The sequence below is a fragment of the Equus caballus genome, chromosome 7 (genome assembly GCF_041296265.1).
Source record: "Equus caballus isolate H_3958 breed thoroughbred chromosome 7, TB-T2T, whole genome shotgun sequence".
Classification (NCBI taxonomy): Eukaryota; Metazoa; Chordata; class Mammalia; order Perissodactyla; family Equidae; genus Equus; species Equus caballus.
The window spans coordinates 46,535,907-46,559,113 of record NC_091690.1 but is presented as its reverse complement, the minus strand read 5'-3'; the positions used below and the strand labels follow the sequence as shown (position 1 = coordinate 46,559,113).

Sequence of the window (23,207 nt, the reverse complement as noted above, 5' to 3'; positions counted from 1 at the left end):
AGGGTTGTCAAAACAAGCATGCCGGGTTTATATCCAAACCGTGGCACACCATGGAAGCCCGCAGGCCCCGCACGTCCACAGTCAGCTGGGGTGGGGGCGCCTGGCGCCTATTCCCCATCAGCACTCTCCCCATCTCAGGCCCACCCACCTTTCTTTCTCCTTGCCTCCTAGCCCCGGGTTGTCGCAGCCGACAGCCTCATGCCCACTGTTCACACCAGGCTGGGGTGGCGGGAGGCCTTGTTCGAGAGGGAGCAAGATTTGCACCCTCAGGAGGCCAACAAGCTCTGGCCTTGCCTGGAAGCCTGGTGGCCTGCAGCCAGGAGACGCATCAGGCAGAACGGGTGGGGGGGGCCCGGGCCAGCTCCTAATTCAATTTGGAGCCCAGGGAGGATGGATTTCAGCTGCTACATTCTTTCCCAGCCCGGGCCCACCCCCCTCCCACACCCCGAAGCCACCACACAGGTCCAACAGCAGATAGATTCTTTATGTTCAAGACAGTAAATTCAGATACAAAAGCCCACCGCCATCGTCCCTCTCGTCCCATCCCCCCGGGGCCAGGCTGAGGGAGCCGGGGGTGGGGGAGGTTGGAGCGTTCACAGCAGACTCATGTTTCAAACGTGAAGGTAACAGACTCCACGCCGAGGGGGCTCCTCTCTGGGGTGGGGGGTATTATTGCATTTGCTGAGGGGGACGCCCCCCTTCTGCATTCCCTGCGTCAGGAAACTAGGGAGGTCACAACCCCCAAACAGAACCCGAGGCCCCAGGGAGACAGAGGACCAGTTTGGCAGCAGATGCAGGAAGTGTTGGGGGCGGGGGTGGCCGCCCAATCCGGCCAGTCCCTCCTCACGCCTGACCCAGCTGAGGTAGGTGGGGAAGAGGGCAGGGGGGGCCAGGGGCCCCAGCCAGGCTGGGAACCAGGGAGGGGGTGGTACCGATTGGAGTGGGGCAGGGGCGCGGCCCCACCTCCGCTCCACATCGCCTCGGCCTGCTGAGCCAGGCCCAAGACAGATGCTGGGGTCTGGGCTGTGGCGTCCCCCCACTGGGGTCTCCCACCAGGCCAGGCCCAGGTCATCACGAGGTCCAGTGGGAGGTCTAGTAACGGCCGACCTTGGCGTCCCCAATGGCCCCCCAGACGTCAAAGACGAACTCATCAGGAAAGGCGAAGTCACCCAGCCGTTCGTCCAGGGCCTCGGCCAGCTCATCTGGGTTCTTTTTGTCCTTTCCAAGCTCTACCATGGTGGCCGCTGGGGGCGGAGGGGTGGGCAGAACGGAGGCATAGATGGCAGGGGTGCTCGGAGCAGCCCCAGCCCCAAAGGACCTAGAAGCCCCTCCCCCAGACCCAGGCGCCCCACTCACCCAGCTCCGTGTCCCTGATGCCCATGTAACTCTCCAGCAGATCGTCCACCTTCTCAATGGCCTTCTCCTCGAAGGCCGAGGGCTGGGGGAGACAGCGACATCATGATACTGCCATAGAACTAATCGTACTCGCTAAGCGCCAGGCGCAGTTTTCACCACTTCACGTATATTAACTTGTGGTTCACCCTTATGACAACCCTGAAAATGTCAGTATTATTATCCTCATTTTACAGATGAGGAAACTGAGGCCCACTGGCCCCAGAAAGGTCCCAGGGCTGGGAGGTGGATCTGAATCCAGTGCCCAGAGCCCCTCAGCTAACAGCTGATGCTGCCACCTCTAAACGTGCAGGGAGGGGGCAAGGCCCAGCTGGCACACTCACCATGTCCTCTACCGTGGCAGGGCCCCTCGATCGGAGCCGGAGTGTCCCTCGGCCAGTGCCCAGCTGGGGGCCAGCACCAGGGCGGCCACCCCCGGAGCGGACGCTGATCATGTCTGTGGGAGGCAAGTCGGGGAAGCCCAGTTCCAGCATGCTCTGGGCAGGAACCCAGGCATCCAGCCTCAGACACCCCGTCCACCTGCTCGGACCTTCTGCAGGCTCTGGGGACGCAGGGGTTTGAGGCAACCCCAGGAGGGCAGGACTCCTGACTTAGCCTAGGCATGAGTTGTGGGGAGGCAGCCAGGGGCTGGGACTAGAAACGGCTGGAGGGGAGACTGGAGAGGGCCACTTCTGCTCCCAGGGTCGGAGGGACAGGAAGGGGGTGGGGCCTGGGTCCCTGCTGCTCTCCCCAAGGCAGGGGCGGGGGAGGAGGGATACACCTGCTGGGCGGTGACCAGGCCTATCTGCCTGAGGAAGTGTTGGAGTCCCCCACCCCCACCCCAGGGGCCTCGGGCCCATTCCTGAGAGTTAGTGAAGCCAGAAGAAAAAGCAGGGGTGCTGGCACTGGCAGCCAAGCCTGGCTTCCTGGCGCTGGGGGGGCTGGCCAGGGTTGGGGGCACTTGGCTGGGCTAGTGGCTCCTGTAAGTCGGGTGTGGGAGCCACTTCCTCCTTGCCCCCATCTTCCTTGCAGGCTGGGCGGGGAGCCCAGCGCCGGCCCCCCCCCCCCCCGTGGCAGGGCGGAGCTGCCCTCCTTTCCACTGCAGGCGGCTGAGCTTGGCCGCCACCTGCTGGTGGCCCCGGCACTGCAGCCTGGACCCAAGAGAGCAGGGAGGTCAGGATGCTCCAGCGGGCAGCCCCTCACCAAAGGCCTTGCGGGGCTCCGTGAGCTTCAGCGTGAAGGTGCGGCCCCGGGGCAGCTCCTTGAGGAGCCGGGCCACCTCGTAGTGCCGGCAGCCCAGCAGGCTCTGCCCGTTGATGGCCTCGATCATGTCCCCCACGCTGATGAGCTGGATGTGGTCAATCACGCTGCCCTCCTTAATGCGCTGCGGGGGGAGGAGCTGTCAGCCCCCTGGCTCCACCCTTGGGTCCCGCGGCCCAGCCTCACCCCCGGGACTCCAAGTGCCCGTCCACCGCAGGCACCTTGATGAAGGCGTAGCCGGCTCCGTTGTCCGTGATGGTGAGCCCCAGCGCCTCCTCCGACTTGAAAACCTCCACCTCCTTGCGCTGCCCCTTGACATGGGCGAAGATGAAGTCCTCCAGCCCAATCTGGCCCCCCAGGAGCTTGTCCATGTCCACTTTGTGGGTGTTGAGGGTGCAGAACATCACCTGCAGGGGTGGGAGGCACTCAGCCCTCACCTCCCTCCTCGCCCTGCGCTAACCTCTACCTAACGGGGAAGGGAGGCAGCTGGGGAAGGCCTGGAGCCGTGCACCCCCGGAGCCAGTGCAGGGACCCCGCGGGACGTCCGCTCTACGCAGACTGGGGCTACTCTCCCAGCAGCAACCCCCTGCTGCGTCCAGGGCACAGAGCCTGGCACATGCGGGAAATGCTGGGGATACACGAAGGGGCGCAGACACCCACCGGTTTGCTGAGACCCCCCATCCACTTCCGCTCAACCCCACAGCTGCCCTCTTGCCTCCCTTCCTTCGGCCCCCAAGGCCCTCAGGGTCGGGCCTCTGGACGCATCTTAGAGAAGTGAACCCTGCGCGTGACCTCCAGCCCCTACAATCCGCCGGCGCGCAGGCCTCCCAAAGCCGCATGGGAACTCAGCCCCCAGCCCCGCCTCCAGCCCCCACAGTCCAAGGGGCGCAGGCCTCCCAAAGCCTCATGGGAACTCAGCCCCCACAATCCACCGGGGCGCAGGCCTCCCACAGCCGCATGGGCACTCAGCGCCCGGCCGGGCCTCCAGCCGCCCCAATCCGCCGGGGTGCGGGCCCAGGGCCTGCCCCTTCGCGCCAGCCCCAGCCCGCCCGGGGCCCGCGGCCGTACCTCGGCGGCCGGCAGCCGGAAGGCCTCGGCGATCTTGCCGTAGAGCTCCTTGACGTTGGTGAAGCCCTCGATACGGCCGGTGGGGCTGCCGTGGGCCAGCTGCGTGTGGAAGACGAGGCGGGGCCGCAGCGCGGGCGGCGGCGGCGGCAGGCCCGCGTGGGGCCCCCCTGCCACGCCGCCCAGCGGCCCCGGCTCCCCCACGCCCAGCCCGCCACGGCCCGGCTCGGCCTCCTCATTCTCCACCAGAGGCGGCGCCTTCTTCCGCCGCCCCAGTCCCAGCGGCATGAGCGGGAGCGGAGGGCGCGCGCGGGGACCTGCGGGCGGGAGCGGGCTCAGGGGCGGCGGGCCGCGCGGGGCTTCGTGGGGCCAGGCTCGTGCCCATCCCGCAGGCGGGAACGCGGAGGTCCGCGCGCCGGCGCCTCTCCTCTTTCTCAGTCGCGGTCACTGGTGCTGCCCGGGAACAGCGTCCGGCTCTCCCCTCCGGAGCACCGGGCAAATGGACTCGTGAGAGGAAGGGACACGCGACACTTCTAGGCTGCAGCATCTAGTTACCGGAGCGCGAGCCTCCGAGGACTCTCTCTCCCCGGCAGGCGGGCCACCCCGTGCGAGACGGCGGCGGCTCGCTCAGGCCTGGCCCTGAGTGACTATCGTGGATGGAACCTCCGCTGAGCTGCACCGCACATGCAGCAGGAGCAAAAAATACATCTTCCTGGAGTTCAGCCACTGAGACTTTTGGGGTTGTTTGTTACTGCAGCAAAACTTGTCCTGAGTTTTCCCCCTTCCTTTCCCCACTCTCTCTCTCTCTTTCTTTCTTTCTTTCTTTCTCCGTCCCTCCCTTCAAATATGTTTTGGGTGGTTACTATATTTCTTGCACCACTTTAGATAATGCTTTCAATAACTCAAGCAAGGCCTCTGACTAGGGCCAGCAGGTGCTGTTACACAGGTTGTTCGCTGTGCAAAGCACCAGACATGGTGTGGTGATGTGTCTGCTGGGAGGAAGGGCTGCCTGTTTCTACAGTCTAGCTGGGGCTCCGTCCATGCTGTCCAGAAGCATGCAGTCCAGAGGGGAAGATGCACAACGAGCAAGCAAATGTATAAATGGCTAATATAATTTCTAATAGTGCTATGGAGACAATAACCCGACACGAGTTCTATCGACAGGGTCAGGGGGCTCTCTGAGCAGGCGAAGCTGAACCTGAGACCTCAAGGACAGGAAGATGTATCCACATGAGGATGGGAGGCAAGAACGTTCCAGGCAGAGGGAGCAGCCAGTACAAAGGCCCTGAGGTGGGGACGGGCTTGGCATGTTGGAGGAACAGTAAGGACGCCCATGTAGTTGGAAAAGAGTGAATCACGGGGACAGCAGGGGGAGGTGGGGCAGGGAGGGGACAGGGCAGAGGGAGCCGGGCCTTGTGGGCCTCCGGGAGGACAGACTTTTGCTCTGAGTGAGGTGGGAGCCCTGGAGAGTTCGGAGCAGACTCAGATGAGCAAGAGAGTGGTGCAGCTGGAGGGGGTGCACAACAGGAGGACGTGAGAGGGAAGGAACAGAGGTGATGCGGCCTTAGGGACTGGGAAAGAGTTCACATGTCACTTTTAAGTCACATGTCCGAAGTCACCGAGGCCGTCTGACTCCCAACTCCAAGTTCATACCCGCAAAGCTGCCTGTCCCCTCAGCACCTGGGCCTTGTGGGCCTGGTCTGCAGATGGGTTGCCCCGTCCACGTGGCCAAGTTGTATGGGGATCGCAGCAGGCCAAATCCTGTTTCTGTGGATAGGGGACTCCTGCTCCCTGCCTCCAGCCCGCCTCCTCCAGGGAGCCATCCTGGATCCAGTGCAGCCAGTGTCCTCATGCCTCCACTCATTTATTCATTCGCTCATTCATTCATTCTCCAACCCCTCTCCACCGTCCCCTGGTCCAGCCCGTCCTCGCTTACCTAGACTAGTGCAGGCGCGTCCTCTGGCTCTCCTGGCTCCTGCCCTGGCCCCGACGGCCTCTTGTCGACACAGCAGCCACAGCGACCCTGGAGAATGGAAGTCCCGTCACGTCTGCACTCTGCCCCACCCCTCCCAGGGCGCCCACCTCCCTCAGAGTAACAGTCCACGTCCTCCCCTCAGCCTACAGGCCCCAAGGACCGGCCCCCTCTCCTCCCTGCCCTTATCTCCCCGCTCTTCCCCTCACTCGTTCCCTCCAGCCACACGGGCCTCGTCCCCATCCCTCCAACACACAGGGTCAAGTCCAGCCTCAGGGCCTTTGCGTTGGCTGTGCCCTCTGGAATCCACACAACTCCCCCTCTCACCTCTTTCAGGGGGAATATATATTTCATTCATTTATCTCCTTCACTGTCTGTGCTCTGAAAGGGCAGGGAATTCTGTCCGTCTCATTCATCCCTATATTCTTAGTGCAGAGACCAGTGTCTGGCACAGAGCAGCTGCTCAATAAATATGTGTTGAACGAATGAATGGATGAATGAAGGATCCTAATATTCCCCAGCCCCCCAGGCCCTGTGCCCGGGTGTGGGGAGATAAGAGGCACAGGCTGCAGGTGCTGCCTACAGGAGGGTCTTGTCTCCCCAGCAACAGCACAGGCCCTACCTCTGGGGTCTCCCTCCCTTGCTTCCCAGCACAGTTATGGGCACAGGGCAGGGGCCTCCTGCAGCCAGGAAGACAGGGACTGCATCTCTTGTCTTTCACTGTGGTTTCATTTGTCACTCTCCTCATAATCAATAATGCCAAACAACCTTGCATACGTTTATCAACCGTTTGGATTTGCCCTTTTCTGAATTCCCTGTTTAAGTCTTCGCCCATTTTTAAAAGTGCATGGTGTCTGTTTTTAATTGCAAGGCCTGTCTTTCTTGTTCTTATTCATTTGTGAGAACTCTTTATATATGCTGGATACTAGTCTTTTATTGGTTATCTCATCTCTCTATCCATAGCACCCATCAGTGGATCTAGCACACAGTAGGCGCTCACTGAATATCTGACAAAATATAAATTCTGAATGAATAAACCAGTACTGCTCCCTCAAGTTATTTCTTTTTTTTCTTTTCTTTTCTTTTTTTTTTAAGATTAGCACCCGAGCTAACATCCGTTGTCTTCTCCTTTTTTTTTCTTCTTCTCCCGGAAGCCCCCCAGTACATAGTTGTACATTCTAGTTGCAGGTCCTTCTGATTGTGCTATGTGGGACACCACCTCAGCGTGGCCTGACGAGCGGTGCCATGTCCGCACCCAGGATCTGAACCAGTGAAACCCTGGGCCACTGAAGTGGAGCACGCAAACTTGACCACTCAGACACCAGGCTGGACCCCCAAGTTATTTCATTACACAAAATGATGCTAAAAAGAAAAAACCCTCGCCATCACCCCCTGTCATTCCCCTCCCCCAGCTCCCCATATATTTTAGCAAGATACTAAGAACATGAGTCTGGACCTGACTTCTCTACTTACTAGCTGTGTGACCTTGGGCACACGTCCTCACCTCTCTGAGCTCCAAGGCAATCACGCATGCCCTGGAACAGCTCCTGGCACACAATACAGGTTCATAAATATTGGTGATCATTACTACTATTCCACCTGTACCATCTTTCAGCGAGTTGCCAAGATTCAAGCTTCTTCCTTTGCCCAGGGCCCCACATCCTGCTCCCCAGTGCCAGCCCCCTTCCTCTGCCTGTACGCGCTGCCCTGCTTCAGGCTGGCTTCCATGCCCGCACTTGTGAGGGGAATAGCAGTGCTGAGGGAGGCCGGTTCTTAATGAAGTCTGGGCTTCCAGGCCAGAAGAGGCAGAGTGGCCTGGGTTCAAATCCCGCCCCTGCCACTTACCAGCTGTGTGGCTATGGGCAAGTCACTTCACTTCATGGGGTCTTAGTTTCCTCATCTGAAAAAAGGGCAGAATTCCTGTCAGGGTCCTTATGGGAATCCAAAGAGATTATGCATTTAACCCGATTACCACTTTGTTTGACATTCAGTTTAAAGAAGCTGTTATCATTATTGTCATTATTATTATTGCCTCCTCCCCTGCCCTGCCCAGGAACATCCCAGTCCTCTCTGCCTGGGAAGGCCTATGCCAGGCCACCTCCTCCAGGCAGCCTTCCCAGCTTGCCCCAGCCTGTTGGAACCGTCCCTGTGGTCCTGACAGCTCAGGCCCATGAACTTAATTACACGTTGCCCGGGCAGAACTCTTGTCTTCCAGTCTTAAGCTGTTATTTAACTTCATGTCTCTATTTTAAAACGTAAACCAGACCAAGTCACTCCCTGGCCTCAAATCTTACAACAGGTCCCCACCTGACCTGACGGAGGAGAAGCTCCAAACTCCCTCAGGTGACCCACAGAGGCTGCAGGATCGCCGCTCTGGCTGCTTCTCCTGCCCCGGCCACACGGCTTGCAGCTCTGAGCTCAGAGCGTGGCCCGGCCACAGAGCCTTCGTCCCGCCTGACCTTCGTAGGGCTGGCTGCTGCTTGTTATTCAGACCTGGGCCCCAAAGTCACCCCCTCCGAGAGCCCCTGGTGCCTGCTCTCTCCCCTGCCGCCCCTCGTGTTTACCCAGAGCACTCAGCAGCATCTGCAGGTGCCTCCCTTATTCACTGGCTCACAGGTCTGTCACTCGTCTCCCCCTACAATGGCAGCTCCCAGGGAGCGGGCATTTTGTCCCATTCCCTATTGTACCCTCTGTGCCAAGAACAGAGCCTGGCCCCTCAGAGGAGCTCAACACACACTGTGGAAGAAGGACCCTGTGGACGCCCCTTCTGACGGCTCTGGAGCCGCCCTCCTCAGCAGCCTGGCGAGCTGTGCACCGCCCCGCCCTCCTCACTCCGTGGCCTCTCAAATGGGCTGGCACACAGGGATGGGGAGGCGTTCCAGCCCCGCCAGAGCTAGGGGGCTGCAAATCCAGCCGCCCACCCTCCCTCCCCTGGGAGGGCCTGAAACTTAGCAACCCCACGGCCACACAGAGCCACAGTGGGGCAGCAGGAGGTGGGGTCTTGGGTCTTGGGAGTCCTCAGAAGCCGGGGGAGGGGGACACCACGCCCAGGCTCCCCTTTCCAGTTGGGCATTGCTTTGGGGAAGAGGGCGGGAGGCCTCTGATTCAGTCTTGAAAAACCGGCTCCTGGGTGTTTCCGGGGAGAAGGCCTACCGCGGGCCTCGGCCCAGGGTTCCCAGGGGCGTCCAGCAGGCAGAGGACTCGAGGGTCCTGGGCCCCCTGAAGACGTCACTCTCTCAGGACCTTCTCAGCCTTGCCTTTTTAGCTCAGGGGAGAAGGGACATGGGGGCAGCTTCCTGTCTGAGCAGCTGGTGTCTGGTCACCTCTGGGGGAGGGAAGCAGAGACCAGCAGGTGTGGCCCAGGTGGTATGCATGGGTGTGTGGCACGGGAGCTGGTAGGGAAGCCCGAGCCACGGAGCCACGGGGCTTCTGGTCTAGCGGCTGAGACTCGAGTTCTGGACTCTAAGGCACGACTTTCAGTCCCAGGTCTGCCACTTACTAGCTGTGTGACCTCGCGCCAGTCACTCCCCCTTCTCTGGGCCTGCCAGTTCACCTCTAGAAGCGGTAACAGCACCTTCCACGAGGTGGGCGGCTTCCGCGGCGCGCACGGTAAACACCGGACACGGAATCCGTCGACGGATGCTGCCCGCGCGCCCGTTTCTTGATTATCCTGGAGGCCCCAGCGCTGCCCCGGCGCCCCAGGCCCTGGAGGGCGGGACGCGGTCGCCGCGGGGAGGCGCCGGGAGGGCTCGGGAGGACCGCGCCGCGCAGGGGGATGCACGGCGGGCGGGGGCCACCCGCGCCGCCCAGACCTCCCGCCCGCCCCGCGGGCCCGCCGCCCGCCGCCCGGGGGGACACTCACCCGCGCCGCCGCCGCGCCCGGTCGGCCCTCCGCAAACTCGGGCCCGGCCGCTCCCGCAGCCGCGGCCGGGGGCGGGGGCGGGGCCGGCGCCGCGCCCGCCAATCAGAAGCTGCCGTCCCAGCGCGCGGCCAATCGGCGGCGCGCAGCCGGCCCCGCCCCCGGCGGCGGAAGCGGCCCGGAGCGGCCCCCGCGCCCAGCGCAGTGCGCCCGCCCGGCCGTGGGCCGTACCACCGCGCGTGGGGGGAGCCGCGAGGGGCTGCGAGGCGGCTGGCCGTGGGAGTCAGGGCGCCAAGGCTGAGTGTCGGGGAGCGGAGGCGGACTCCCGAAGTCCGGAAGTACGGACCGTTCAGGAAACCCGGCAGAGGGCGGAGGGCGGCCCCCAGTCCTCGGCCGGGCCCGCCCCTGCCCAAACCCGGCATCCTCGGAGCGGATGAAAAGACGCATTCATTCCAGGCGGGCGGGCGGAGGACGAGATGAATAGGGAGGGTCCGAGTGTCCCTGCTCCCTGGGGCGTACAATGGACAAGGACGTTCATTCATTCATTCGTTCACGCGTCAAATATTTAACGTGCCCTTGCTCCAGGCCAGGCTTTGGCCTATCTCTGCTCCTGGTGGAGGGAACAGTGCGTGCAAAGGCCTAGAGGACGGCCGGAGGGATCCAGCACGCTTTATTTAGGATGGTGCACTCTCGGAGGAGCTGGCAAAGCCGTGTGAAAGGGTGCAGCGGTGCGGGGAGCGGCGCGAGATGGCCTGCTCGCGTGTTGCTTAGACCGGCGAATACTTACTGAGCACATACTCCGTGCTACACTACGAAGGGCGCCCAGCTCGCCGCGGTCCTGCCCTCGGGGAGCTGACCTTCCATGAGTCTGTCTCCTCCAGCTGACTGTCCCCCACCCCGGTCCCGCACAGAGCCGGGTCTCAGCACAAGTGTGGATGAAAGGACCAGGTAAGACCACCTCTAGGTTTGGCTTGTAACCGGGATTTCTCAGGCGGGAACAGGTCCAGGAAACAGAGACACAAACGCACCTCGCACAGGCCAGGACCCTTGGTTCCCAGGACTGGTGAGATTTCCTTGTTCTGGTTCAAAGCCAGCCCCTTGGGCAGCTGGGGCTAGACCAGGAGTTCGCTGTGTGTTCTGGGATTTGTAGTTCCTGGAGGCCTCTAATTGCTGCGACCCTGCTCAAGCCTCATTGAATGCCTGGGTCTTTGCAGTCCCCAGAGTGCGCTGCTGTGCATCCCAGCCCTGCCTGGGCCTGCAGAGGTGCAATGTGAAAGGGGAGAGTGGGCCCTGGGCTTAGCTGCTGAGGGCTGCCCGGCGGCCCCACCCAGCTGACAAACACCGCGACTGCCGTGGCAACAGGCACAGCCATTGTCCTCCTCTTCCTGTTCTGCTGACCTCTGCTACTCCCACGGAGCGATCAGTGGCCTCGGCTGGGCCAGAGCCCTGTGTGGGACTGTGCCCACTGCTCTACCTGCCCCTGACATCTGAGCTGCCCCCACACACCTGGAGGGGGCAGTAGGTGGGGCTGCAGGGCAGCAGAATCTTGAGCCGGAATCCACCTGTGGACTGAGGAGGAAGTGCCCAGGCAGGGATGAGGGGGGTGCCCAAGGGCACAGAGCAGTGCCAGGCACCTCCTCCCCAATTTTATAGCTCAAGAGGCATGCCTGAAAACTGAGGCATCAGTGATGCAGGCGGGCTCGTCCATGGGGAATGGGTATTCAGTAGGCTCAGGACCAGCCCTTAGAGTGCTTGTTCCTTACAATGGGGAAAAGAGAAAAAGGCACAGGGGATAAACGTGGAGGTCAGCGCCTTAACCAAGGGATTACAGCCGACTCACCCGTGATGGGAAGGCCGTCCTCGCACGCCCCCTGCCGTGATTTACTGAGAAGGACGCAGCAACACCTGTGAAGTACTTGGTCCTGCCCAAAGTGTGTAACCTGACGAGACAACCACACACATCCCGACTGAGGATGTTCTGCAAAAAGCAAGCTGACCTGGACTCTTCAAACAGGTCTACGTCATGAACGGCAAAATCTGTCCGTTAACTAAATGAGTGAATAAACAAAAGGCTGGGGAACAATTCTAGATTGGAGGAGACAAAAGAGAGATGACAACCAAAATCAATGTATGATCCTTGATTGGATCCTCGATAAAAATTTCAAAAAAAGATAGAACAGTCTATGAAGGATATTCTTGGGCAAATCGGGGATATGTGAATGTGGAGTGGATATTATACAATGACATCATAGCCATGTCAAACTCTCTGAGTGTGAGCGCTGTGCTGTGGTGAGACCAGAGGATGTTCTTGTTCTTAAGAGACACACGCTGAATTCTTTGGTGCTAAGTTTATGAGGCCTGCGACTGTCAAATGGCTCAGAAAAAAATGATAAATGTATGCAACATTTTATATACTATATTGAAATGTGGTATACATTAGTATTAGTATATAGGGAGATGGAAAGAGAGCAAACAGGGCAGAATAATAACAATTGCCACTGAACCCAGGAGAGAGGCATCTGGGTGTTCATTTCACTATTCTTGTAAGTTTCCTACAGCTTTGAAAATTGCAGTATAGACATTGGAATGAAATACCCCCTTTTCCCTCCCATCCCCAGAGGCAGCCCTCCAGTGGGTTTAACATGCACCAGTTTGTGTCTTTCTCTGAAAATGTGCATTGTTTTATGTGTGTGTTATGTTGTATTTGGTCTCTTACTTTTTTCACACTCAGCACTGTATTGCTTGTTTACTCGTTTGTTTCACACTAGGAAGTGAAGATCCATCTGTATTGCTAATGTCTTGAATCTGTTTTCTTCTAACTGAGCCTTGGTGCCCCACGGAATGCACCCCTTCCGTCTGAGTCCTCTGTTCCCCAGGGACGGACACCAGGCAGCCTCCAGCTCACCACACCACAGTGAACAGCCACGGATATGCCCCCTTAGGGACCTGGGGAGAGCCTCCACAGAAGAGAGACCTGGCTGCAGAGGTGCTGGGGCACAGGGCGAACTCAACTACTACGTGGCCCCCAGAGCAGCTGCCCCCATCACACCCACTGACAGTGGGGGAGAGTCCCACGTCCCCATATCTCCGCCAGCCACTGGTATTATCCAGCTTCTAATTTTTGCCACTCTGACTCACTGTCAAGTGACATCCTATTGCTTTACTTTACGTTTCTCTGATTTCTAATCACTTTGTGCATCTCTTCCTTGGCTTGATGGCCTGCGGGTCTTCCTCTTCTGTAAACGCCCGTTCAGACTCTGCCTATGTCTCGCTGGGGGTTGCTGTCTTGTTCTTGTTGATTTGCATGTGTTCCTCAGACTCTAGATCTGCACTGTCCCATCTGATCCAACGTGAACTCTCCACTCTCCACACATGGCTCCTGAGCACTTGAAGTGTGGCTAATGCAAACTGAGCTGTCCGGTCAGTGGAAAGCACACCGGCTTTCTAAGACTTAGTACAAACAGAAGGGTATATCACATCTTGTTAACTCATTTTATACTGATTCCATGTCACAGTAATAGTAATGTTGATGTATTGGGCTAAATAAAGTGTATTCAAATTAATTTCACCTTTTTATTATTTGAATGTGACTATGAGAAAATTCAAAGTTGCGCGTGCATGTGCATAGTTCTGCTGGATGGGGCTGGGATGGCGACAGTGCTTAAACAGAGCTTGCCATGAGCCAGGCCATTTAACTCTCCTAATGACCCCAAGAAGTAGACACAGGTTACACAGCGAAACATTCTCCTATCTGCTATGTGACAATTGGCTTCGCCCATGACATCCCTCATTGGAAGGAAATTTTTTTTTTTTTTGAGGACGATTAGCCCTGAGCTAACATCTGCCGCCAATCCTCCTCTTTTTGCTGAGGAAGACTGGCTCTGAGCTAACATCCGTGCCCATCTTTCTCTATTTTCTATGTGGGACGCCTGCCACAGCATGGCTTGACAAGCAGTGCCATGTCCCAACCAGGGAACCCTGGGCCGCTGAAGCGGAATGTGCGCACTTAACCACTGCACCACCGGGCCGGCCCCTTGAGGCTGCTCTTCTAAGGAAACTCGGGTCTTACATTTGGGGGAGAAGCCATGGCTTAAACTGCACTGTCCACTCTTTGCCACTAGCCACATGTAGCTGCTGAGCACTTGAAATGTGGCTGGAATGACCAAGTAACCAAGTTTTTAGTTTTATTTGACTCTAAAACAGTTTCCATTTTAAAAACAGAGAACATTCCCGTTACTGCAGAAAACTCCGGGACAGCGCTGGCCCCACACTATTTTCACCGGTTACATGGTTTCAGTGGGAAGGGAAAGCCACTCCTAGGTTGACCTTAAATATGGTGTTACTGAAGTTTTTACTCGAAGACTTTTTGTAGCTAAGCAGCAATACATTGTTTTCAAACCGTGTAATTACTCACTTTATAATAAAACCAGTTCCTTAAAAAAACCTACAAAGTAAAAGCTCCTGCGGCTGCACACAGAGCAGGAGCAGGAAATGGGCCTTACCCTGGGCGAGGCCCCGGGCAGGAATCCCAGTCCGGCTCGGCCAGCCTGCCTGACACCAGCCTGTTCCAGCAAGGAGGGGGCGGCGGGGGACACGGCAGACCGTGCGCCCCACGCCCAGCGACAGGCCCTGGAAGGCGGCAGGGGAACTGCTTGAACTCCGGCCTTGACCTCCACAAAAGACCGGTTGACTACAAGGGCCTCTCCAGCCCACCCCCACTCAGGAAGGCAGCCCCGCCGCCCGCCGCCGCCCCGCCAGCAGAGCCCTCAAACAGAGTCGCAGGACCGCCGGCCCAAGGTTTGGCATCAGTCTTTAATGCTGCGGCGCTGCACATTGACAAGTCACACGCTTCGCGCTCACGTTGGCAGTGGCAACTTACAACGAATCTCAAGGTCTGAGCACCAGACTAGCCTGCAGGGCACAGGCGCGCCCCCCCCCGCCCCCCACCCCCGTTCCTTCTGGACTCCATCATGGCCCTATGCAGGAAGCAGCTACCGGGACTGGTTTCTCTTGAGTGCACACCAATTTTACACAGAATTATAAAAACATATTTACAGACGTTCTACGGTGCTCCTGTAATCAGGAGCAAAGACCCTTTTATCAAAAGGGATATTTAGGGCTGTGCCAAATTCAAAAGGATCAGATCCCTCTGAATGAGTCCAAAGTCCACTAGAGAAAGTCCCGGGGCCACTGCTGAGCCCCGGGCATGCCTCACCGCCTCATCGCCAGGAGAAGGGCGGGACCCTGAGCGCACCCAGCCTGGGGCCGGCAAGGATGGAGGTATTGCTCCGGGCGGCGCCGGGCAGGCAGCTCTGCGCACACTCGAGGTTTCCCAACTCGAGACGACAAAACAGGAGACGACATTCTTCAGTGCATGAGCAAGACGGGGGAACAAACAGAACCAAACGCACCAATCCCACCGCAGAAGCCGAGGAGCGGGCGGGTCTGGTGACAGAGACGGCAGGTGGACGCCCCCGAAGGGCCGCAAGCAAAGGACCGCAAAGGGATCGAGTCCAGCGGCCGGTCTGCCTCTGGCCCCTGGGAGAGCCTGGAGGAGGCGGCTCAGGACCCGGCGGGACAGACTGCAGGGTCTTCACTGCCATCCCCACCACCGGCTGCCCTACAGCTGGAAGAACCACTTAAGTCTGGCGCTCGACTTTGAAAGATTGTAATATATTCTGTGGGAACATTCAGCAGCGCGGGAGCCCTCCCCGGGCCCTCCCGCCCTCACACGGGGCCACCACGGGGCCACCGTCCGCAAATCCATGAGCTCCGCGTCGGGACCTGGGGCTAGACCGGCAGCACCTGCTCCAGCACGGTTCTCGACGTCTGCGGGATTCTCTCGGGGAACACCACCTCGAACTCGATGACGAGGTCTCCGCGTTTGTCGGGCGTCTTGGGCAGCGGGAGGCCTTCTCCGGGGACCTTACGTCGCATGCCGGGCCGGATGACGTCTTTGAACACGACCGGGATGGTCCTGCCGTCCAGGGTGGGCACGTTCACCGTGCAGCCGCAGAGAGCCTAAGAGGAGGAACAGTGTCAGGCAGACGACAGACGCAGGCACCCCAGGCCCGCCCCCAGGTCCACGCCCAGCGCCCCGACAAGTGCCCGGGAGACCCCGGCCCGCCCCCTGGCCCGCCTCCCCACCGCCCGCGCCTACCTCCCGGAGAGAGATCCGAGCCGGGTAAATGACGTCAGAGCCGTCCCTCTTGAAGACATTGTGCGGCTTGTCCTTGAGCACGAAGACAATGTCGGCAGGAATGTTGCTGGAGGTCTGGTCGCCCTCTTTGGGGAAAGTGATCTTGGTGCCCTCCTTCCAGCCGCGCTTCACCTCGATGGTGAGGATCTTGTCCTCGTTGCGCACGCTCTTGCCGTCGGGGCCGAGCCGCTTGTGCGAGATTTTCATCTTCTTGGTGCAGCCGCTGTAGATCTCCTCCAGCGACACGCGCAGGTCGTGCGTGACCGGCGGGTCCTGCTTCCTGCGCGCGGGCTCCGGGGCGGGCCGGGGGCGGCCGAAGTTCACGGTGGGGAAGCCGCCTACGCCCATGGGGAAGCCGGGGAAGAGCGGGTCGTCCACGTCCATGCCCTCCTCGCCGTTGCGCTGCCCGAAGAACGTGTCGAACGGGTTTCGGCCGCCGAAGAACTCGGCGAACATGGCGTGCGGGTCCCCATGGAACGTATAGCTGAAGGACGAGCCGTTCGCGCCGCCGCCGCCCCCGCCGCTGGGGCCGCCGCCCTTCAGGCCTGGAGGCGGGGACGACGCCGTGAGCCGCCGGCCTGGCCGCCCCGGGCCCCGCGCCCCGGGCCCCGCGCCCGCGACCGCAGGAGGCCGGGCGCCTCCGGGACAGCACGCCCCTTGGCGACCCCAGGGAGGGGACGGGGCTGGGAGTGCAAGCGGAGACCGCCGACCTGACCACGTCCCCGCGTCCCCCCGCCCGCGCGACCCCCACCCGGCCCGCAGCCCCGCCCCCGCCCAGTGAGTCCCCGCCCCGCGAGCCCCGCCCCGGGAGCTTCCGCAGCCGCGGCCGGGCCCCCCCCTCCACCGCGCGCCGGCCGGGCCGGGCCGCCCTGCCTCGCGTCAACCGGCGGCGGCTGCGCACGCACCCTCCTCGCCGAAGCGGTCGAAAATGTCGCGCTTGCGCGGGTCGCTGAGCACGTCGTAGGCCTCGGCCACCTCCTTGAAGCGCTCCTCGGCGCCCGGTTCCTTGTTCTTGTCGGGGTGGTAGCGCAGCGCCTGACGGCGGTAGGCCCGCTTGATCTCCTCGTCCGACGCGCCGCGGGCCAGGCCCAGCGTCTGATAGTAGTCTTTGCCCATGGCCCGCGGCCGCCGCCCCGCCGCCGCCCGCCCGACTCTATATACCCGTCCGGCGGAAGCTTCCAGAGCCCGCCGGCCCCCTCCAGAACCTTCCGCTCCGCCCCCGCGCCGCACCCACCAATCGCCGCCGCCCCGGCCGCGACGCGCGGCATCCGGGGCGGGGCCGCGCCGCCAACGGCAGCCCGCGCGCTGCACCGCCCCCCGCCCCGCCCCCGCCAACGCCTCCCGGCGGTGTGCGCACCAGGCTGCGGAGGCCCCGCCCACCCCCGCCGGGAGCCAATCGCGATCTTGCTTCCTGGCCCGGAATACCCGGCCCGCCGCGCGCCCCGCCCCCGCGGGGGTTCCTGCAGGAGGACGCGCGCCGCGGGAACGCCCCCCCGTCCGTAGGGCCGCCGCCAGGTCTCCCCTCCTGTGGGTCCCGGCGGCCCATTCTGGCCGGCCGCCTAGCCCCGCCCTGCCCGCTTCCTCGTTCCGTCTTCTTCCGGTGTGGGGGATGCGGCTGGGAGCTCCCGGCCCGCCCCTGCCCTCACCATGCAGGGCCCCGCCGGCGCGCCGAGGACCCGGCCCGGAGACGCCTTCCCGGCCCCGCTCTTCACGCCTGCCGCTTTACTGCTTTCTCCGGTACAGCGGCCGCTGGAAGCTGAAACGATCCTGTTCCTTGGCGTTCGTGCCAAGTGTCACCTCCCTCCCAGCTTGTGGGCCCACCGGGGCGGGGCCTGGGTGCTGTCAGTGCTGGGTCCCCAGTGCCTGGAGCCCAGTCGCAGTGAACGCTTCGCGAATATTTCTGGTTGTTTTTAGTAGGCTTCTTCTCTTCCTCTCCTAGTACCTTTATGATTTGGGGGACATGGGTGTCAAACACCTCTCGGGGCCTCTGTTGCCTCGCCTGTGGGTGACATGATCTGTTTGGCTCTGAGGGTCTGGGGTGCCTGTGGTCCAGGACAGGGCTGGCGGTCGGGTGAGGGGGCTCAGACAGGGGCAGCGCCTAGCAGGGCACGGGGAATGTGGAGGCGGGGAGGCGGCCGAGGGGCGAGCTTCCTGGAGGAGCTGCTTGGGAGGTCGGGGCTCCCTGCCGAGTTCTTGCTCTTGCTGGCTGTGTGACCTCGGGCTGGGCCCCAGCGTCCGCACCTGTACAAGGCGGGCAGCAGTAGTACCCACTCACAGGGCTTTGAAGCTGATGTGAATCAGCATTGGTGGAGTACCCAGGACAGGCCTGGCCCAGAGGGAGCGTTGCCACAGGGGTGACCAACTGTCATGAGTGGTGGGCTGTTGAGCCACCCCCTCCAGGCAGCGCCACTGCACTATGGCTTCTTATTTTTTTGAGGAAGATGAGCCCTGAGCTAACATCTGCTGCCAGTCCTTCTCTTTTTGCTGGGGAAGACTGGCCCTGAGCTCACATCTGTGCCCATCTTCCTCTACTTTATATGTGGGACGCCTACCACAGAATGGCTTGCCAAGCGGTGCCATATCCACACCTGGGATCCAAACCGTCGATCCCCAGGCTGCCAAAGCAGAATGTGCAAACTTAACCGCTGCACCACCGGGCTGACCCCTGCACCATAGCTTCTGGTGACCGCTGCCCTGGTGCCGGCTGGGACTCCTGAGAAAGAAGAATGTGGCCTTCCCCTGCTGGCCACTCGCTGACGCCAGGGAAACCGTATCAGCAAGGACTCTGAACCAGGACACACACTGGCCGACCTGGGAGGATGGGTCTGGGCAGGGAGTCCCAGGCACTGCACAGCAGGGGGCCTGAACCAGCCAGGGAGGAAGAGAATTCAATTTTTAAAAAGTTACATAAATAGAGGGGCCAGCCCGGTGGTCTAGTAGTTAAGTTTGGCACGCTCTGCTTCGGCAGTCGGGGTTCATGGGTTCAGATCCCGGGTGCAGACCTATGCTACTTGTCGATGGCCACACTGTGGCAGCGACCCACATACAAGATAGAGGAAGACTGGCGTAGGTCTTAGCTCAGGGCCAATCTTCCTCATCAAAAAGAAAAAAAAACCTTAAATACATAGCGGGAGAGTCATCATCATGGGGAAAATCTCAGAGCTGGTGTACTTCTTCACCCTTAGGCACTAGTATTTTATACTCTAAAGTTAATTTAGAATTATAAATGTGGCAGCCTCCAAAGTCTTCCCATGGCTCTGGGGGCCATTGGTTGTCTGGGGGCAACCTCATGGGGGGAACTCCATGAGGACTCCACACCATTCCTTGAGCAAGCCTGGGTCATGTTCAGGAAGTTTTAACTATTTAACCATCCCCCAGCACCCCCCAAAAAGCAACACCAGACACTTCCCTATAAGGCTAGGCTTCCTTGATCTGGACCCTCACTGGGTGCTTCGGATTGTTACTGGAAAAGTGGCTTCGGCAGAAACCTCAGCAAGTCTTGAGCCCCGAGTCGGAGAAGATGTGATGTTTATATCATGCATCAGCTTGGCTGGGCTATAACACCCAGAGGTTCTGTTAAACACTAACCTAAGTGCTGCTGTGAAGATATTTGGTAGATGTAGTCAACACCTACAGTTGTTGGCTTTGAGTACAGGAGGTGACCCTACATAATGTGGGTGGGCCTCGTCCAATCAAGTGACAGGCCTGAAAAGCAAACACTGAGGTTCCCTGAGGAAGAAGCCTCAGCTCCTGGCAAGAGCCTCCAGCCTGTGGGCCGCCCTGCAGGTTTCTGATCTGCCGAGCCAGCCCCACGATCGCGCAAGCCAGCACCTTGAAACAAACCTCCTAACCCACGCACACTCACTAGCACACACATCCTACTGGTGCTGTGTCTTTGCTGGAACCCCGGCTGACACAGGAACCAAGCAGGCGAGGCTGGAGTCCATTGGCAGCAGCTGGAATCCAGACCCACTGCTTGCTCGTTTACTGTCTGCGTGATCTTGCACAACTCGCTTGATTTCTCAGAGCACTGGGCATGTCCTCCATAAAGTGGAGACCCGAGGAGATCTTACCTCCCAGGGTTGCCAGATGAAATCGACAGGGGCCAGGAAATGAACATTACAACAACAGCCAACACCGATGAGGCCCTACTGTGTGCCAAGCCATTTCCAAGCACTCCATGTGTATTAACTCATTTACTCTTCGCAATAATCCTATGAAATTGGCCCACTGTCACCTCCACTTTACAGGTGGGGAAACTGAGGTTCTGAGAGGTCATGTGACTCGCCTGAGATCACTCAGTGAGTACAATGCTAAAGTGTAAGGTCTTTAGCACACTTATGGTAAGCACTCAGCTTGCGTAAGACGTGATTCAGATAATGCTAAAGCCTTAGTTAAAAAAAATGCATCACACCCTTTTCAACTCTTCTTCTCTTCATCAAAAAGAGCTTCAAAAGCACTACAGCCAGATGAGCCAGCGATCCCACCCCTGGTAGAATACTCATGTGAAATAAAAACCCATGTTCATGTAAAAACCCAAGAGTGAACGTTTGTCGAGGCTTTATCTGTAATTACCAACAGCCAGTCAAACGTTCACGGGGCGAATGGACAGGCTGTGATGCAGCCCTGTGATGGAACACTATTCAGCCATCAAAAGGGAATGAGCTACAGATAGAGGAAACAACATACGTGAACCTCAAGTGCATTATGTTAGCGAAAGAAGCCAGACTCAAAGGCTCTTTACTGTGTGATTTCGTTTTATAGGACCTTCTGGAAAATGCAAAAGTATCGGTGCAGAAAGTGGAGCAGTGGCGGCCAGGGGCTGCCGTCTGCTGCTGAGGGGCACAGGGGAATTTGTTTGGATGACGGAAATGTTCTATAGCTTGCCTGTGGCAGTGGTTACACGACAGTATGTATTCAGCACTGTACACTAGAAAAAGGTGAATTTTACTCTATGTAAATTATAACTCAATAAAAATACAAAGAAAGAAAAAATAAACATCCATGGAATTAAAACAAAATAAGGAAAGTCAAGACAGGATAGGGCTTGGGAAACCTCTCTCTGGGGCTCCTGACACAGCGGAAAGTTGCTGACCAGCCCAGTCTTGCCTGCTCTTGGCTTCGCCTCCCCCCACACTGCTCTGAACTAGCTCGATCACAACCACACACCAAAAACAAGTCAAGCCAGGTTCCGGGAAAACCGAGCTCCTACCTTAAATGTGGGCGATACAAAAGGAGCCTGTGAGGCGGACACACCAAACACACCAGATCTTTGATGTCCAAGTGCCTGCTGGTTCCCCCCAATCTGAGACCCGAGGAAGCTCCCTCATCCTTCAGCACTGCCACAGCGCAAGACCTTTCTGAAATTTCCCCTTTGGAAATCGCCTTACGGGGCTTGCCCCAGCTAGTTCAGCAAACACCACACAGCATCTGCTTGTCACTGTTATGAGTCCCCTGCTTTGCTGGATGCTGAGGACACAGGCAGCATCTGGCTGGCCCTACCAGCAGGCACAGGCAGAGCAGCGCTATGGGGTCTGGAGTGGCTTGAGCAGAGTGGCCAGTCTCATTTCAAGGGTGGACTTGAGGTCTGCCAGCAGACGAGGCCAACAGGGATCCTAGCACTTGCAATATGCATTAAAAACAAAGAGGATCTTCCTCTTGAGGCTGGACCCTGCCTTTCTGTGAGCTCCTCGTGGGTGAGGAGGCTGGCACACAGCATAGTAGGTTCACAAAATGAGCCTGTGCTGTCAAGTGAGTGTGTGGCTCAGAAAAGCAGTGTTGAAAGGGAAATTCCAGAATGTTCCGAGTCTGTAGGAGTGTGCGTGGACTCTCTCTCAACATGTATTTGGACACCACACACCTCGCCCAGTTGGAACCCAGTGATCCAAAGACACACCCACTCAGGCCACACTGGAGAAGCTCAAATTGGCAGAACTGGCAAAGTAGCAAAACATGGCTAGATTTTGGGGGCTCAACCCTGCTCCTTCAGCACCTCACAATTAGATACCTCAAGTACCTCAATCTGGTAGGATTTTAACTTGCAGCCTCTGAGTGAGTACTCCCCTTGTCCTCCTCAATGACGGTGGGGGATGCGGCCTGTCAGGACACAAAGGCTCTCAAGACACTGTGAGCCCACAACTGCCAACAAGGAAGATGTGTGCTTTTGAAAGCACAGTTATAAAATGCCTTTATGTTTTCATCTGTTTTGCCCAGATGAGCCTGGTGAGAAAGATAGCGAGTCTCTGAAGACCACAGCCTTGACTTCCTTTGCTTGGAAATAGGAGTCGGCAAAGCTGTAGCTTCAGAAGTTTCCAGAACCTGAATGACTAAGTGCTAGGCACTGACTCACCTTGCCCCACCCTGCTCCCCTATGAATCAGTGATCTACTTTTGAGGACGTTTCACCATGTCCCCGAGGCCAGGCCTCTGAGTTCCGGAGGGTAAATAGTAGATGAAGTCTCCAGGGCAGGGAGGGTCTGCAACCAGGAGAAAGGAGAGAAGCTAGAGGAGTGTGCCAGGTGCTGCCCACTCCTTAGCCTGTCCCAAAATCTTGAGGGTGTGCATGAGTCCGTGTGTGTGTGTGTGTGTGTGTGTGTTCAGTGGCCCCCTCGCCCCCCCTTACTCTCCCCAAGACAAACGATCAAGGGAGTGAAAGCCTGGCATGACCCTAGACCAGCACCGTCCAGTAGAGCCAGTGTGAGAAGCACAATGGGCAGCCACAAATGCAGGCCGTGCCTGTGATTTTCAATGTGCCAATAGCTCATTAAAAAAGTAGAAAGAGGGGCTGGCTTGGTGGCAGTGGTTAAGTTTGCAGGCTCCACTTTGGTGGCCTAGGGTTTGTGGGTTCCGATCCCAGGCGTGGACCTACACACCACTCATCAAGCCACGCTGTGGTGGCGACCCATGTACAAAATAGAGGAAGACTGGCACAGATGTTAGCTCAGGGCCAATTGGCCTCACACACACAACAAGAAACAGGGGAACTTAATTTTAATAATGTATTTTAATTCAACATATCCAAAATATTACCATTTCCATGTATAATCAACATAAAAGGTTATTAATGAGATTCTTTTTACAGTCTCCTTTTGCTACTACGTCTTTGGAATCGGTGTGTATTTACACTGACAGCACATCTCAGTTTGGACCAGCCACCTTTCAAGGGCTCACTAGCCAGATGTGGCCAGCGGTGACCACACTGGACAGCGCAGGTGGAGACACACGTGGGCTCCCTGCCCGGAGGGCCGGGCCGGGTGAGGCGGGGCTTGCACGGACTCGGGCTGCGAGGACATGCCCAGAACGGGGCCAGGGCTCCGGTGGCCGGTAGGGTCCTAGCGGGCTTTTCGACAGCCATTTACCCCGCTTTCCTCCTATTCATGACGGACAGGGGTCCCCTCGCCGGAGAGGCCTCTCCTTGCAGGCGGCCCGGCCCACGGCCCCAGCCCTGCCCCGTCCCGCTGC

At 58.8% G+C, this 23,207-nt stretch overlaps 2 protein-coding genes and 1 long non-coding RNA gene across 7 annotated transcripts; 1 reads left to right on the top strand and 2 right to left on the bottom strand.

Annotated features, from left to right (window-relative positions):
• Nucleotides 1-466: 466 nt before the first annotated feature.
• GIPC1 (GIPC PDZ domain containing family member 1) lies at nt 467-10,853 on the bottom strand. Of its 5 annotated transcripts, none has more exons than XM_023645211.2 (9): nt 10,577-10,853; nt 7,535-7,589; nt 5,654-5,740; nt 3,721-4,034; nt 2,874-3,059; nt 2,596-2,776; nt 1,737-1,849; nt 1,357-1,438; nt 467-1,244 (listed from the first exon to the last, which is right to left on the bottom strand). In XM_023645211.2, the coding sequence occupies exons 4-9, from the start codon at nt 4,003-4,005 to the stop codon at nt 1,093-1,095; spliced, it is 999 nt and encodes a 332-aa protein (XP_023500979.1). In that variant the 5' UTR covers nt 4,006-4,034; nt 5,654-5,740; nt 7,535-7,589; nt 10,577-10,853; the 3' UTR covers nt 467-1,092. The 5 variants fall into 5 exon arrangements, with proteins under 5 accessions (XP_023500979.1, XP_070130076.1, XP_070130074.1 ...); XM_070273975.1 differs by lacking the exon at nt 10,577-10,853 and adding an exon at nt 10,336-10,472; XM_070273973.1 differs by lacking the exon at nt 10,577-10,853 and adding an exon at nt 9,552-9,650.
• On the top strand, nt 9,755-13,111 carry LOC111774269 (uncharacterized). The gene is made up of 2 exons (XR_002809184.2): nt 9,755-10,496; nt 12,317-13,111. It is a non-coding gene; the product is annotated as an uncharacterized lncRNA (long non-coding RNA).
• Nucleotides 13,112-14,341: 1,230 nt separating this feature from the next.
• On the bottom strand, nt 14,342-17,033 carry DNAJB1 (DnaJ heat shock protein family (Hsp40) member B1). Its single transcript, XM_023645203.2, has 3 exons — nt 16,653-17,033; nt 15,709-16,292; nt 14,342-15,569 (listed from the first exon to the last, which is right to left on the bottom strand). Exons 1-3 carry the CDS (start codon nt 16,861-16,863, stop codon nt 15,339-15,341), a joined length of 1,026 nt encoding a protein of 341 aa, XP_023500971.1. The 5' UTR covers nt 16,864-17,033; the 3' UTR covers nt 14,342-15,338.
• Between the last annotated feature and the right edge of the window lie 6,174 nt (nt 17,034-23,207).